The 17,500-nt window shown below is 44.2% G+C and overlaps 1 protein-coding gene across 1 annotated transcript in view; it reads left to right on the top strand.

Annotated features, from left to right (window-relative positions):
- Window positions 1-17,500, top strand: part of notch1b (notch receptor 1b) — a 54,599-nt gene that overhangs the window by 7,121 nt on the left and 29,978 nt on the right. The window contains exons 3-8 of the mRNA XM_080434422.1: window positions 11,610-11,749; window positions 12,670-13,008; window positions 14,880-15,002; window positions 15,422-15,655; window positions 16,512-16,667; window positions 17,067-17,252. Coding sequence (XP_080290548.1) covers window positions 11,610-11,749; window positions 12,670-13,008; window positions 14,880-15,002; window positions 15,422-15,655; window positions 16,512-16,667; window positions 17,067-17,252 — 1,178 coding nt within the window. The remainder of the gene's footprint in view (window positions 1-11,609; window positions 11,750-12,669; window positions 13,009-14,879; window positions 15,003-15,421; window positions 15,656-16,511; window positions 16,668-17,066; window positions 17,253-17,500) is intronic.

Raw genomic sequence — 17,500 nt, forward strand, 5'->3', positions numbered from 1 at the left:
ACACACACACGCATGCACGCACGCACGCACGCACGCACGCACACACACACACACACAGTGGTCAGTACCTGGAGAGACCCCGGGGGAGCGGGCTCTTTCCCATGGGTTGTTTTAGTAATTGGACCAAATAAACAGTGTCTCTAATGGAGTCTACCAGATGTGGGTTGGCCAGGTCAACGATTACAATTAGAGAGGCAAAAAGAGCAGGATGAGTGGAAGGAGGAACAGAAGACACAGGGGCAGTGCCGTGGACCCCCTGTAATTTGTGCAACGGTGGCGGTTTGGTGGTAATTTGGGTTTTGGTCCCAGTTTTAGGTCTGGTCCATTCCAGGCTGCAGCACTACTCTGTTTGAATAAGTAGGGTTGTCTTGAGTCAAGTGTATTACTGAGTAACTTCTTGATAATTGACCGTTGACAACCATTTTCTTTGTTGAGGGTGAGACCAGTGTTTCTCAAACCCCCCAGGGGACCCAGGGGGTCCCGAGCAAAAGGAGGAACTTTATAGGAATTTTATACTTTTTGAAAATGTTTTGAATAATTTTGAAAATGTTTAACAACACAAATCTCCTTTTATGGGGGTCCCTGGCGCTGAATCTTTTCAGATGAGGGTCTGTGGCCAAATACATATCAATGTGGGGGTCTTTGACGTGAACATCTTTGAGAACTACTGGGTTAGACTGCAATTTACTTATTACTTATCCAGAGCAACATAAAATAAGCATGGTAAGTAATCACATACCTGACCTGTACATAGAATGCAGAGAGACAGTGTAGTGCTGCACAGCCTCAAGAAACTATAGGATACCAGGTAAATAATGAACATAGCATCTGTCTAAATAACATGCATTCTTAAGATCTTAAGTTAATGTAACTTTCCTCTTCTACCCCGGATTTGAACCTGGGCTTGTACGCAAGTGCTGACTTTTTTTTTCTTTTTTACCATTGAGCTAATAGAGCCGGCCTGCTTGACCTTCAGGTCAAAACTTGTGTCAAACCAGAAACAGGATCGTGTCAAAGGTCATGTCTCACCTAGACACAGGATCTAAACGTCTCAATAGATGAGCAGGGAGACTAATTACAACCACGCCAATTGTATAAGTTATATTGCATTAACAGGCTCTACCATACAGATTGGACAACATTACATTTTATTCATTAAAAGTTACATAGTGCCGCTTTAACATTTGTGGTCAAGAAAAACAAACCTAAAAAACTAAACATGGGAACGAGTGACGAAGATATGCCTGCATTTGTAGCCATATCTTGGTCAGTCTAGAATCAATGGAGAGAGAAGTAGAAGAAGTGGTACAGGGAGAGTGAAGTGCTATGGAGTGAGGTGGACTCTGAATAGGTGAATCTTCAGATTACGGCAGGAAATTGGGACGACACAACAAATTATTGCGATTTTCTTTATGTTACATTGAGTATCTATGGCAGATAAACGAACATAGGAAAAACATGAGAGAGAGAGAGAGAGAGGGGGGGGAGGGGGGCGGATAGTAGGTGTGTGGAGGCATGGGAGAGAGGCACCCCCAATCCAGTCTTCCCTGGGGCAATGCTTTTAAAACAGATCAGACAAGACTAAAGGGGACTTAGCCCAGGCACAGATACCAAACGGCCAGGAAATGAGGAAGGGGGGTGGGGTGTAGAGAGGTAAAAACATGCTGCACTAAAAACACAGTTTGACTCCAGCTTGGCAGCAATTCCATAATGAAATCAATTGGCTGAGGCACCTGTGAAAGTTAAAGCTACTGGTTAATTAAGTTGCGTTTTAAGCAGTGATATTGTTCACTTCGCTATCAAAAACAGCAACAACAACAACAACAACTGCAACACTGATAAACAAATCACTGAAAGTTGTTTAATAAGTTGTCTACAAATGGAGCATGGAAATCATGCCTTCTCACTATCCCACAGTGATTTAGTATACTTATTGGCACAATAATGGATTTGAGCGCACTTAATTCCTATAAAACAACAACCCTAAAACCTAATTCCCTAAGCTTCTTAGCGGAGAATCCGGAGATAATATAAAACAAAACGCAGCCTGTCGAGCCACCAAAAGATCCCTTTCGTTTTTGCCCCCGTTTGTTTGTGTACAGTGCACGTGTGTAGCCCACATATTATGCGCTTTTAAAGCCCGGTGCTTGTGTGACCTCAGAAAAGGTGGCAGATGGCAGATTGGCCCCAGCACTGAGGAAAACCCCTGTGAGTGACGTCTGGCCAAGGGTCAGATGTCACCACAACATCTGCTGCTGCCGGCCGGGGCCCCGCCATGCATCCCATCACTGGCGCAGACAGACCTGTTGCCACTGGCTACCGGCGGCAGCAATCGAAGAGAAAAGTAGTTGTGAGAGGTTTTTTGAGCTGTGAGGGGATGGGAACAATGCAGGCTACTGGCCAGGGATGATAGAGGAGATAATAACAGTATCAGCCTTACCCGCAGCACAGATAATTCCGCTCCTGTTCTGCGGTTACACGATACCTCTCCAGCACCTGATATTTGCACAGCTTCTGATTTGCGCCCCCTCTTTTCATGTCTTCATTATTTGACTTTCCAAGCAGGGCCAGTTTACCTGCTGCTGTTGAGATTAGCCCTTGTTGAAGCAGCTGCTTTGTGCTGTTTGTTTTGAACACCGCCAAGACTCCATAAAAGAGAAGCCGAACATCTCTCGGTTTCATCCCTCGTTGTTGTTGTTGTTGCTGTTGTTCTGGTTGCTGTTGCTTGTAACCATTTGAACCATTCAAGCCATAAGTATATATTATATACTTTGTTGTGAAAAATAGCCGATCTAGAAGCTGCAATGTGTTGTGAGCTTGTTGATATATTGAATTATTAAAAAAATGTTGTGAAACATTTAGAATATTTTTATTTTGCCTATCATTACTTGCCAAAAATAGGGACACCAGGTTGGAAGTGCTAAATTGTAAAGTATTATTTAAACAGTGAGCTTCCTGTAAAAGCCTGTTTTTGTGCTGACAGCATATTTGACGGGGTCTCGCCAAGTTAAAGAGCAAACTGTTAGCATTCTTTGCCTTGCGTGTGCTACGGTTGACTTAGCACCAGTGCCTGAGCCCGAGTGTGTTTGGACAGTGCCTCCACGTGCAACGAGGTAAATGAGCAGTGGGGGGGGGGGCATCTGTTTGCCTTTTGGGTCTCGGTGCGAGACGCCAGGCGCGTTTTGCGAGGGCAGGGAAGGCCGGGGGCCTGTTTCAAAGCCGGTGTGACTTTTTGCAGGGGGCCGTAAAGTGAGGCTGCCAGCGAGCGTCCATTGAGGTTTCGCGGGTCTGGGGGGGACAGGGACAGGACTCTGGGGGCAGCTCTATTAGAGTAAACAGCAACATTCCTTCTAAACTGGCCACCCCTCTGTTCGCCCGGTCCCTTTTTCTCCCCACTGGGCAGCAACCCCAGTCCAACCCAACCAAACCAGTTCCAATTTAGTTTTTCTTTCTCTCAGAAGCTTTTGTTTGTCTCACTCTGTGTGTGTGTGTGTGTGTGTGTGTGTGTGTGTGTGTGTGTGTGTGTGTGTGTGTGTGTGTGTGTGTGTGTGTGTGTGTGTGTGTGTGTGACTGTGCTGTGTGTGTGTGTTGGGGATTTGTTTTCAGAAAGTTCCACTTTCTGAGATTATCTTACACTTAGTGCCTCAGTCCTGGCAGACCGCTATAAAGGCAACTCTTGAGGAAAGTTTTTTGGGGATTCGTCAGACTTATAAATCCTAATGCGGTGTCTTTACAGAACTAGCCAACCCTATGAAAAAAGGGAGGGGGCTGGGGGGTTTGGAGGGAAACCGTGAAAGACGGCTCGCACACACACTTACACACGCACACACACACACACGGACACACACACACACACACACACACACACACACACACACACACACACACACACACACACACACACACACACACACACACACACACACACACACACACACACACACACACACACACACACACACACACGCGCACACAAACACACACAGAGGTGGAGGGAGACTGTTGTAAGCCGTCGCCTTTGAAGAGAGGAAGTTTAAAAAGAAGGGGGGGGGGGATAATACGAAAATAAAGACGGAAATCCAGAGATGAGTCAGATATAAAGGAAGATCACAAGAAAAATATTTTTTCGGGGAAGGAGAGAGAGAAGGAGGGGAGAAGAGGAAAGGAAAGAGGAGGCTTACCAGCTGAATGCGCGCGCGGCCCTCTGCTTGGAGGCGCCCGGCCTGTGGTCGGCCCTGAATTGGTGTGTGTGTGGGGGGGGTAGAAAACAATGGGCCCACTCATCCTTCCCTCCCTCCTTCACTCCCTCACTCCCTCGTTCTCCCTCTCCGCTCCCCTTCTGAAGCTCCTAGAGTGAGAGTGTGTGTGTGTGTGTGTTTCCCTTTTTTGTGTGTGTGTGTGTGTGTGTGTGTGTGTGTGTGTGTGTGTGTGTGTGTGTGTTTGTAGGGGCACTCATACCCCCCCACCATGGCCCGGGCTCTTTCCATTCTCTCTGGGGGTTGAGGATGAGGGTAGGACTGGGTAGTGGTTGGGAGGGGAGGAGGAGACTAGAGGAAGAGAGGGGAGGGTGTGTGGGGGGGTGAGGCAGCAGCTGCCATCCCCTCATTAACATGCGCACCTGCTCCCTGCGGCCTTTTTGCCAGTGGGCTCGTGCAGCGAGCGCCTCACGACCCCAGCACCCGCCAGCCACCGCTACCACTCTGTCTTAACTGGACTGACCCCCCCCCCCCACACACACACACATTCTCACACTGTCCTCCAAGGGAATGTCTGAGGATGCTCAGGAATTCCAAGGAAGCATCCCCTGACACAAAAAAAAAGAATTCTATAACACAAAAAACTAAATTCATTAACACAAAAAAGTAGCCTCTAGGTCGGGCCGATGTGGATAAAATTAAAAATCATGATATCTTTGGACCAAATACCTTGATATTGATATTGTGAAGATAATCTCTTTTTTTTTTCTTCAAAAATGGTTCAGACATAGCATAGATAAAATGAATATCAAATATCTACTGTATATTGAATAAGCAACTTAAAAACGGTCTGGGGTGGTGCACACACAAACGCCTGAGTAGACATTAAAATGACCCCAGAACAGTTCTAAAGTGAAATACCTCTTTAATTCATAAATGTTTTTTTTTCCTTTTGTAAGTTTGGGTCCCAGGGGGCAGAGAGACGCCACATTTCTCTTTTGGGTCTCGAGGCGAGAACGTTTGGAAAGCCCGTCCTGGTCTGGCAGACACAAAGCATCACAGGACACTCATTCAAGGCAATGGTCACCATTCTAAACGCCAGAACAGAGCCATGAGTCCAGCGTTGCCATGTCTGCTTATTATAAGCGACTTTGGGCTTTAAACCAGTGGTTCTCAAACATTTTCATGTCAAGGACCCCCCAAATTAATATGTAATTGTCCATGTATCCCCATCTGAAAACATTTTGTGCCAGGGACCCCCTACCGTAGCAGATATGTGTTGTTAAAATGTTTCCAAAATATTGTCAAACTTTTCACTTTTTCCCCCCAAGATTTTTTTTTTTAATAGCAGTTGTGAGCTTGTAAATCTGCTATTTTCAAATAACCGACGCGTAAAGGTTTAAAGTGCTCATGTGGCCTACTGTAGTCGCTTCTTTTGGGCTTGTTTTCATAGACCCGGTTGCTTTGTTTCTCTCGTAGAATCTGGCAACACTGGATGACTCGTCCCCTCAGTGTTTGTGCAGGGGGTTTAGGCAGCGTAGCATGTGATGTTTTCTTTTCCTCGCCACCGACCCAGGGCTGCCTGATCCCCCGAGACTGTGAGAGACCCTGTCTAAACACAGGCCCGGTCCGTAGTACACAGACATACACAGTGGCCCCTTTGGGAATGTTTTGGGGACATGGTTTCTGTGAGCCCCCCCGAGGCCAATAGACTCGTTATTAGCTCTGGTCAGGTATTCGGGCGCCGCGGCGAGGTTTGATGTCGTGGGAAGCCCACTTTCATGTCGATGGGGGCGACGCGTCACGCAGATAATTGATTCCGCTGCGAGGCAGAGGAAAGGCAACTGTACAAACAGTGGTCGGTTGTTACAAGTTTGCAAGTCCAACAATGAAAAAAAGATGATGGTGAATTTTCTAAATGAATAGAGTCATTCTTAGTTTTTTTTCAGATCCACACAGATTTAACCATGTCATTGGATGAGAGGTTGTCCCATACGGGTTTGTCAAGGCCGATGCTGATGTTTTGGAGAACAGGAAGGCCGATAGGCAGATATCATCAGATTTCTCTTTCTCTCTCTTTAAATATTCCTAATCTATTATTAATGTGGTGAACTCTGAATCCTACAAGGTATCTGTCTGTGCATATGTTTTTCATTCAAAGGCAGGCATGTTTATTGTTTACCCTATTTTACATTCAAAGCACTTTTAAGCAGTTTTGCTGCAACAACAAGTAATTTTTGGAGAGTCAGTGTAGAGGGAAAAAGAGCAGACCAAGTACAGAGCCAACGGTCAAGTTGACTAAATACTGAGGGTTTAAAGGTTAACTATTTGAAATGACATATTAACATGAATCCAGCTGTCTATGAAATCTATGAAAAAAGTTGAATCTGCAACAACATTTTATACAATATGTAGTGGGGGGTGCCTGCTTCATCTCTCTCAGCTAGGGGTCCTTGGGCTGAAAGACGTTGAAGACCCCTGTATTAGGAGGTAGTCTGATATATCGGACCACCTCCATGCTGGATATCTCTCAGGAATCTAATCAGGGCAGACATTTACCAGAAATCTCTCCTTGCTACTGGTGCTCTGTTGTCCTTCAATGTCTGGTGTACTGGGATCAGTCTCTGTCCAGTATGCTGGACATTGAAGTGCTTTGAAGTTGCCATAATGTTATAGCTTGCAGCTCAAACACCGTGGAATAGTCACGCCCTTTGCAGGATACAAATTCAAAAGTAGCAGATCTACAAGCTCAAAACACGTTGCTTCGCGCCGCGTTTTAAGCTTGCGGATCTGCTACCTTTGATACTTTTGTGTGACGCTGTCGTTGTGGTATGACCAATTAGGGGCTTGTCGCTCACGTGCGACAAGCTGCAAACTTGTAGATCTGCTATTTTTGGTGTGTGACACTGGCGGCAACAAAGAATAATAACGGTGCTTTTAGCCATGGCAGCTGCTGCCTTTCTCTCTCAGCTGTCAGAGAGAAAGGAGTGTGGAAAATTATTGTAAATACTACTGTGTTCTTTTCCCTTTCCTGTTGTTGAATATTTATCGTTGTTTTCATGCCCTCCACCCTGTAGGTAGGTCGGTAGAAAGATAGACAGACAGACAGACAGACAGACAGACAGACAGACAGACAGACCTTTATAAGTACAGAATAAGTAGTAACACAGCAACTATAAAAATGTAATATAAAAGACAGAATAAAGATGGTGTGCATGGTGTATAGGCCACCAATAGGTAGATATAGAGGTAAATGTACAGTAACATGGCATTCTATCAATAAAAACCGGATAAATAGACCTATGGACTGACCTGGCTGCTTGCATTAGGACTGACTGGACTAAAGTAATTACGTATATTGTGCAATCTATCAGTGTAAAATGTAAGTACTGTAGTTTGTATAGCACATTGTAATGTATAGTAGTTCTATATCTTGAGTATCAACAGTAAAATGAATCAATATGTATATAGCAGTGCTTCTCAACCAGTGGTCCGGGACCACCAAGTGGTCCTTGAGGGGGTTCCAGGTGGTCCCCAGTTAAATGATGGGGAGTTGGAAACCAAATGGACCCTTATAGATCTTTAACTCTTGGGAGCGTTAAAATGAAACCAAACCGGGTCCATTTGGTTTCGTTGGCCTGTTGTCTCTCCTAATGGTACCAACATCAATACAGCATGGAATTAAGGACACTTTGTTTTTTGTTTCCCACGATAACAAAATGTTCTAAGTCTTGGGTCAGACAGTCTAAATCTCATCAAACGGTGGTCTGTGGCTCAAATGCCGAATAAATAATGGACCTTGATATGAAAAGGGATGAAAACCATGTTATATAAGCATGTAGATAGTTAGACATTATGCTGGCGAATGCTGCACTGTAAACATTTTCGTGTCAATTTAGCTCTTGATTGTATTGTATTGTTTTATTGGATCTTGTTTAGTCGATACACTTATTTGTTTTAGCTCGTGATCATTTGATTTTGCTATTTTGTCTCATCTGTTTAAGAAAGTAGGTAGCTGATATATTGCACTTTTACCTTAGCGCTTGGTATACTCTTGGTTGCTTGTTTTTGCAGGAAATGCACTTAAGACTTCTGGTGATTAGTAGTTTTGTTCCCTACCTGTTGAATGGTGAATGCAGAGATGCTGCTAGCCCTGCGTCCTGCGTCTCTGACGCACATTTTTAATAAAGGACGCATTAAACCAACCATCACAGCGTCCACGGGACGCATACAACCAAAGCGAGCCGCGAGCCACGCAGCCGTGCTCCAAAGCGAGCCGCGAGTCGCGCACCAAACCGAGCCGCTAGCCACGCAGCCGTGCTCCAAAGCGAGCCACGCAGCCGTGCACCAAACCGAGCCGCGAGCCGCGCCGAAAGCGAGCCGCAAGCCGCGCACCAAACCGAGCCGCGAGCCGTGCACCAAACCGAGCCGCGATCCGCGCGGCAAAGTGAGCCGCTAGCCGCACACCAAAGCGACCCGCGAGCCGCACACCAAACCGCGAGCCGCACGGCAAAGTGAGCCGCACGGCAAAGTGAGCCGCGCACCAAACCGACCCGCGAGCCGAAACACCGGCTCGCGACACGTCGTTTTCAGATCGTTATTTTCGGTGCGACACAAGCATAAATCATTTGAAGGGCATCCCACTTTTTAAGAAGAAAACACCAGAGCAATAAATACTGCCGCAAACATCTACTTTTCTTAAACAAATATCTCTGCTCCGTTTACATTCTCTTCCCCCTTCCACAAAGTGTTGTTGTTCTTTAGTTCCTATCTATCTCTGCTCCTATGAAGTGTACATTATCTTTTTCATATTATTATTATGAACTTTATATTGTAGTTTGTACCCTGTATTCTGAGTTTGTGACTACAACAAGTAGCAAAATAGAATGTACATTAGGACAGTGGTTCTCAACCTGTGGGTCAGGTCCCCACATGATTTGGGGGGGGGGGGGGTCCCCAGATGACAGTGAAGTCACAATTTAAGGACTTTTAAGATATTTTTAATACCTCAAGAAAAGAAAAAAGACTATTACTGCATCCAAACTAATCAACAAACTATACTATAAATACGGTCAAAATTGTGAAATAATATAAGAAAGAGGCGATCTACAAGCAAGGCGTTGTGAGCTTGTAGATAAAAAATTAAAAAAAAGACCTTGTAGATCTGCTATTTTGACTATGTATCTGTGGAACTGAGTTAAACTAAATTAAATGCCTCAACTCCTAATTCCAAGCGCTTCTCAGGGTGGGGGGTCCCCAGTTCAAATATGATTATTTTGGGGGGTCGCTGCCTGAAAAGATTGAGATCCACTGCATTAGGATATAATGTACACAGTCACACACACATAGAAGATATGGAGATTGGAGATCAAAGAAAACGATAGAAGGGGGGGGGGAGACGTGTAATTGGGGACCCATAAAATCTTTCTGGGACCCATTTGAATGACCACCTGTGGGTCCCGGGACCCATTACATTGAAAACATAGCAACATCACTGTGAATGCACTTATTGTAAGTCGCTTTGGATAAAAGCGTATGCTAAATGACTGTAATAATTGTAAAACCCGTAAGGCTCACCCAGCAGACTCTAACCTGATCAGTCAAAGAGAGTCAGTCTTGCCATCCTTCCGTCAGACCCCTAGCACAGTGCTTCTTCTCAACCTATTTCAATGTCAAGGTCCCACTCCCATCATAACTCTCAAGAGTTACAGACTCCATTTGTAACTCCCTCAAGGAACCACTTTGAGAACCACTGTCGCTTGTGTATAACATTGTTTGTGTGTGTATGAATGTGAACATCAGGGTGCCTGTGTGTAATCTGTATGTGAGAATCTATCCTTTGTCCTTGTGTGTGGGAGAAAGAGATTGTAGGCAGGCTGTGCACACAGTGTATTAATGCGTTTGTGCATGTTTTGAGTGTGTGTGTGTGTGTGTGTGTGTGTGTGTGTGTGTGTGTGTGTGTGTGTGTGTGTGTGTGTGTGTGTGTGTGTGTGTGTGTGTGTGTGTGTGTGTGTGTGTGTGTGTGTGTGTGTGTGTGTGTGTGTGTGTGTGTGTGTGTGTGTGTGGCCCTCTTTGCAAGTATTGCGTGTTCTCAAGGGACACCCCTCAACTCCTGTCATTGTAATTGTAAATGTGTGAATCCATCCCGTGACCTGCAGCAGCTCTCTCTGTGTCTCTCTCTCCCTCTCTCTCTCTTTCTCTCTCTGGGAACTTGTTCACTGGGGGGGGGGGGGGGGGGCAGTGTTTATGACTCTTGCTAACATCACAGGAGTTCACCCCTTGCTCACATTATACCATCTCTCCTGCCATCTCTCTGAGAAACTCAGTTTTACAGCCTAAAAACACATTCTGTGTGTGTGTGTGTGTGTGTGTGTGTGTGTGTGTGTGTGTGTGTGTGTGTGTGTGTGTGTGTGTGTGTGTGTGTGTGTGTGTGTGTGTGTGTGTGTGTGTGTGTGTGTGTGTGTGTGTGTGTGTGTGTGTGTGTGTGTGTGTACACTGTGTGTACACTGTGTGTACACTGTGTGTCAGGAGGTTGTGTCGTTTGGTTCCATTCGTACACTCTCAGAGTTCTGGGGGTCCTTGAAATTAAAAAGTTTGAGAATCACTGCAATAGATTTGCAAGCACAGGCAGCAGACAGAGGCATGGTTGGTTACAAGGGTCCTTTTGGTTCCTTTTGTAGAGTTGAATTAACACTAAGGATTTGCTGTGTACCGTTTTTACACCAGAACAACACAGTGGTTGTTTTGGCGGATTGCCTTCTTCAGTAACTCTAGTTATTGTTATTGTAAATGAGTAATAAAGAATGGAAATCCAGTGTTGAGAGAAAAGGAAGGAGATTATGTTCCTGTTAAACGTGGTGTAAGTGATATTTGTTTAGTTAACATTTGTTTTCGTTAAAATAAGTGTTAAAATAGCTCTATATTCTGATACCATCAATGTGTTTGTTCTGTAACAGGGGTCTCCCCGTCTCTCAAACTCTTTAGTAAACAGAAAATACATTTTCAGGTCGCGATATGCAACAAATAAATGAGCAGACAAAATGGGAATTGGAACACTAAAATTGAAGCTGATAAATGGGTTCTCTCTCCCGATTGGATGAAATTGGTGACCCACCTGAAAATGTATATATATTTTCTGTTTACTAAAGATATGGGGAGATGGGGAGACCCCCGTTACTGAACAAAACACTATACATAGCAATAATTACTATCAGAATATAGAGCTTTAACCTTTGAATGAGAGATCAAGATGAGCTGAATGCGACTGCGTATACGAGTGACCGACCACATTCACACAGCAGCCATTTTTGCTCTTACATCATACACGGGCAGTGTGTGAACGTCAATATGGTCAATGATCGCACGGTCAATTTCGCCGACTCACATTCTTCTGTTTGTCTCCGTTTCCCCCAGATGCCAAGACGGATATGCGGGGAGCAGGTGCCTCACGCGCGTCAACACACTGTGCTCCAGCTCGCCCTGTCGCAACGGTGGCACCTGCGAACCAGACAGCTTCCGGGGGTACAAGTGCCGATGCCCCCCCGGGTGGTTAGGTAAGACATGCCGCCGCTATGACATACAGCCAGCAAGGGCTGCAACTGTTGATTACTTTTCCGATTAATCGAATAATCGAGAAGCCCCTTTTCTTTTTATATTGATTTTGTATATATATTTATACTTCAACAAATCGATTAACTACTTAAGCTTTATTTTATACTTTGTCACACAAGAATATTGTGCAAAAATTGTGAAAATAGCCGATTTACAAACTCGCAACGGGTCGCAAAAAACCTTATTAAAATTTTCTCCCTAGGAAGCAATAAAATCAGTTTGAAATCAATAAAAAAATAATTATTCTCTTTTGTGTTAAATTATTGATTTTTGTAGTAAGTAGCCGTGTAATAAGCGGGATGCTGAACAGCCAAGGTTGTTATTATTGATATATAAACCCCTTCAGGGTGATTGAAGACCCCTTTCGTTTTGCAGTGTGGTTCATCACCCTGTCGTGGTTTATTTCTCAATTAATAACCGCCTCACTGTTCATTACCCCTTACATAATTCCAGTGCCATTCCGGGATTGAAGACCTTGTGATGCAAAGCAACCTCCATTTTTATCTACAATAAAGTAGAAATCCCTAGAAACATAATCTTACAAACCAAAAGTGGATTAGGGCTAGATTTTGATTTTGTTTAAACGTTGGACATGCAGTATGTTCAAAATTGTGATATATTTTTTACAAACTTACATACAATTTTGAGAATATAAATTGATGTATACAACATAACATAAAATAAAAACAACACAAAACAACTGTCATGCAAGTACATTTCCCTGGTTAATCCCTCTTTAAATAAAAGCGCGATGACGCCTCTTGCTATATGGCTATTGCATTAGTTAATATTGAGATATTGATATATTTGCGGTGCAAAACCTACAAGACATCACCATCATAAACATTCCTTTCTACTCCAGGTAAACTGTGCCATCAGGCAGACCCTTGCGCCTCCAACCCCTGTGCCAACGGCGGCCAGTGCTCCGCCTTCGACTCCCAGTACATTTGCACCTGCACGCCGTTCTTCTACGGGCAGACGTGCAAGCAAGACGTCAACGAGTGCGCCCTGGTGCCCTCGCCCTGCAAGAACGGTGGCGTGTGCGTCAACGAGGTGGGCACCTACCGATGCCAGTGCCAGCAGGAGTACACGGGCAAGCACTGCGAGAGCCGCTACATGCCCTGCAGTCCCTCTCCGTGCCACAACGGAGGCACCTGCATCCAGAAGGGAGAGACCAGCTACGAGTGCTCCTGTGTGCCAGGTACGAGAGGAGTCTTGAGTGGCTTAGAGCAGGGGTTCTCAAACGTTTTCATTTCAAGGAAACCCCAGTTTGATATTCATTAGGCCATGGTACCCCCGTTTGATAGGAACAGCCGGATGATCTCCAAGCTTAAAAAGTGTTGCATTGTGATGCGTTTTGAGCTTGTAGAATCGCTTGTTATTTGTCGTACAACACATTTTATAGGGCGAACTTAGTGATATTGATTTCGGAGTCATATCACCCAGCCCTACTCCCAGTTGTACTTATTGTCATTCTGGTCCCTGGCTCAGAGATGATGTCATTGAAGGCAGGGCTGCTCCCCCGCCTCTTGGGTCATGTGTGTGTTACGTGTGTGTGTGTGTGTGTGTGTGTGTGTGTGTGTGTGTGTGTGTGTGTGTGTGTGTGTGTGTGTGTGTGTGTGTGTGTGTGTATGTGTGTGTGTGTGTGTGTGTGTGTGTGTGTGTGTGTGTGTGTGTGTGTGTCTGTGTGTCTGTGTACACTGTGTGAACAGGGTAAAGGAGGAAGACATCAGGCCTTATCATGAGGAAATGGCCAAAGCACAACATCCTTTTCACAGTGCAGCGCAAAGCATGCTGGGACTTGAGAACCGCCCATAACCTCATCACTTCCACACACAGTCTATTAGAAATCCATGAAGTCAATCTGTGTGTTTTTCCATCGAAAGGGAGGGGCTACTGTCAAAAGAAAGTTATGAAACAATATCAATTCAAACCTACAGCTGAATACCAAAACATTCAAAGAATGTAGTTATGTTCAATAACACAAAGAGGTTTCATAGCACTTTGTTTCATAACGTTCCGGGTCCATTTGATGACATTGGTACTAGTCTCTCAGAGTTAAATTAACGTTAAGGATTACCATGTGTGCCTTTGTTGCTCACACATGGTAAGAAGACAAGCAGAGTGATCCATACCTGTACTGCTGGATTGAATTTGCACTTGCATTACCCTAGGGCTGGGCAATACATCAATATTATATTGATATTGTGATACAACACTTGAGACACCTTTAATCACTTAAGCCCTATTTTATAATTTAAAATGTTTTCAAAGATTTTCCAAAATAGCTGATCGAGTGCTCCGTGCTCACATAGCTATTTAAGCTATTTTTGAAAATGTTTAATAAAAAAATTAACCCTGCATTACCTGGTTAGCACTTGTTACAATAGAACAGTGGCCTATTGTGTAATTCTGTAGCAGGATGGGTGCTACTGCATGTGAGGGAAGTGCACTGTGTATCGCTGTGTGTGTGTGTGTGTGTGTGTGTGTGTGTGTGTGTGTGTGTGTGTGTGTGTGTGTGTGTGCGTGTGCGTGTGCGTGCGTGTGTGCGCGCGTGTGTGTGTGTGTGCATATCTGTCTGTCTGTCTGTGTGTTTATGTCTGAACCGCAGACCTCAAGAAGGTTCAGCCACCTTTTTCCCACAGACGAACAAGAACACGTCGACCACATTTAACTGTTGCAGAGTTTCACTTTATTTGTTGTGAGTGGGAGAATGTTGTTTTTGAACCCAGGCGATTAGCTTGGACCCAGGTCTTCCCCACCCTGTGAGAGAATCAAAACTTTAGTACTGCTCATCCAAGAGGCAATCTCCGCTTGGCCGGGGGGGGATATTGTGCTTATGAGATTCAGGTGGTACTACTTGACAATTAGTAGACTGTGTCCTAGTCCTATGTCTAAATTTCACAAATAAAGTGTCATTTTTTATTGTGAAATGTAGATGTGCTAGTTATGTTTTAACATGCTCTACCATACAGATTGGTTAAAATAACCTTTTATTCATAGGATTAGACCGAAATAATGGAATTGGGAGGGAAAGAGTGTTTACCGTTGTTCTGTGTGTCTTTCAAACAGGTTTCTCAGGAAAGAACTGCGACCACAACATTGATGACTGTCCAGGGCACGAGTGTGGGAATGGAGGGACCTGTGTTGACGGGGTGAACACCTATAATTGCCAGTGTAAACCAGAATTCACAGGTATGTGCCGTTTTTGTCCTTTTATATTCATCATCTCTTGTCAAATCAAATCTAATAGCAGTATATGATTTATCCTACACATTTAAATACATCGCATTTCAACACATTAGAGCGTGAGCGAGACCGGCAATTATCTATGTTTAACTGATATTTTGTAAAAAAAAGAAAAGAAAACTCATAAATAAAAATGTACACAAATAACTTTTGAATTTTCGTTTTTTTACATACATAAACTGAACTTTTATTTAACCACTTGTTCTCAAACCAAATTGTCAAAACGTGTTAAAGGTTAAAATCGGGAGGACACATCGGCTGCATAATTGCCGATAACCAATACTGTAGTAATGACAGATATATCGACCAAACAGATATATGACAGGAAACGTAACGTTACTCAATTCCTATTCGGGATCCCACAGGCCAGCTCTGTGCAGACGATGTGGACGAGTGCCAGCTGATGCCCAACGCCTGCCAAAATGGCGGCACGTGCCATAACACGTACGGCAGCTACCAGTGCGTGTGCGTGAACGGCTGGACCGGCGACGACTGCAGCGAGAACATCGACGACTGTGCCAGCGCTGCATGCCACCCGGGATCCATCTGCCACGACCGCGTGGCGTCCTTCTACTGCGAATGTCCCCACGGCCGCACAGGTCAGCACTGTCTCTCAAATATTGTCAGCTTGAGACCCACAAGAGAACTTTTGGTGTCTCCCCGGGACTCAAACGTATAAAAATGCATTAGGAAATAACCACTTAAAGGTGAACTTTTTCAACCAGTAATCTTCATATAATCCGTCCTCAATAATGCTCATTATGGGATGGCACAATTTCCGATTACACACTCTGTGTCTCATTGGTGGTCTATGGACAGTTCAGAAACCTGCCTACCAAGCTAATAGAAACTAATCTTCCTGGAAAGTTAGCATGCTGAAATAGAATAGAATAGAATAGAATAGAATAGATGAAATGGTATCACTGTTAGGCACGTTTCTGAACTGTCGACAGCCTTAAATACAGAGAATGGTGCCATCTTATCATGAGCATTAGTGAGGACCAATTATTATGGAGATAAGGTTGAAAGGTGAAGTCCGCCTTTAGGCCCCTTTTTTTTTAAGAAATCACCATTTTTGAAAAGCTCCGAAAAGTTCTGTTTTATTTCTGAAACTCTTATTTCATAAATGTGTTTTTATATTTCTTAATCATTATAATTCTTTAATTCCTGTAAAAACATTTTTTTTTAAAAAGATATTTAAATATTTACTCACAACCCATAAAAACAGGCCTTGGCCCCGAAATGTGTGGCGACCCATGATATTTGGGACAACACTGCCTTGTATACGAACGATTGTTTGATCGTTGTGATCTGATACCATCAAGTGACAAAGGCGCACAATCCAAAACTTAGCCTTTTTTTTTTCTCTTTCTTTCAAATTTCTTTCAAATGGTTTGTTTTGGCAGCGTAAGCTTCTTGTTATTTCAACCTTCTTTTCCTCTCCGTCTGCACCAGGGCTCTTGTGCCAGCTGGACGATGCCTGTATCAGCAACCCGTGTCAGAAAGGCTCCAACTGTGACACCAACCCCGTCAGTGGGAACCACTACTGCACCTGTCCCCTGGGCTACTACGGGGCCTCCTGCGACCAGGATGTTGACGAGTGCTCGCTGGGTAAGTAAAAGAACCCACAAGGACCCTGGAGCTTTGCAACTGTCGACTGATGTAATCCTGGGGTGGGCAGCCTTTTTGGGTACATGATCACATAGCTGTGTTCCAAGACTGGAATGATCACCCAGTGCCAGACAGTGAAAACCATCTTTGCTTTTTAAAGTCCTATTATAGGCTGCTAATAGAATAATACAAGATAGCGTTAGAAGAAGTCAATCATTTGATTATAAAACATACAACCCCAAAAAAAGAATCACTTAAATTGTATTCATTTTTCATGAACCAAACAACCTACAATTTATGCTATAGCAGACGCTCTTAATCCAGAGCAATTTACATCTTGTAGTTCATGCCACTGCATTTTGGCTAATCAAAGTATTGGTTGCTCTATGTCCCGAACAGGCTCCAACCCGTGTGAGCACGCGGGGAAGTGCCTCAACACAAAAGGTTCGTTCGAGTGTAGGTGCCAACGAGGTTACGTGGGGGCGCGCTGTGAGCTGGACACCAACGAGTGCATCTCGAACCCCTGCAAGAATGAGGCCACCTGCCTGGACCAAATAGGAGACTTCCACTGCATCTGCATGCCAGGTAAAACTCTGCCCTCTAAACAGTGTCGTCATCACCAGGAACTGTTAGACAAATACTGCTAGTTACTAATTACTAACTAAGTCAAGAACATACTGTACATTGTGTACAAGAACTGAGCAACTTCATCCTTGTAGATAATGTGCCACTGTCTAAACTAAACAGCAGTACAAGCTAAGATTAGGTCACATTCAGCAGACAGGTGAATAATCATATCTCAGTGCATATACTGCATAATAACTAGTCTACAC

This window comes from Gymnoscopelus braueri, assembly GCF_963280865.1.
Source record: "Gymnoscopelus braueri genome assembly, chromosome: 7".
NCBI classification, from domain to species: Eukaryota; Metazoa; Chordata; class Actinopteri; order Myctophiformes; family Myctophidae; genus Gymnoscopelus; species Gymnoscopelus braueri.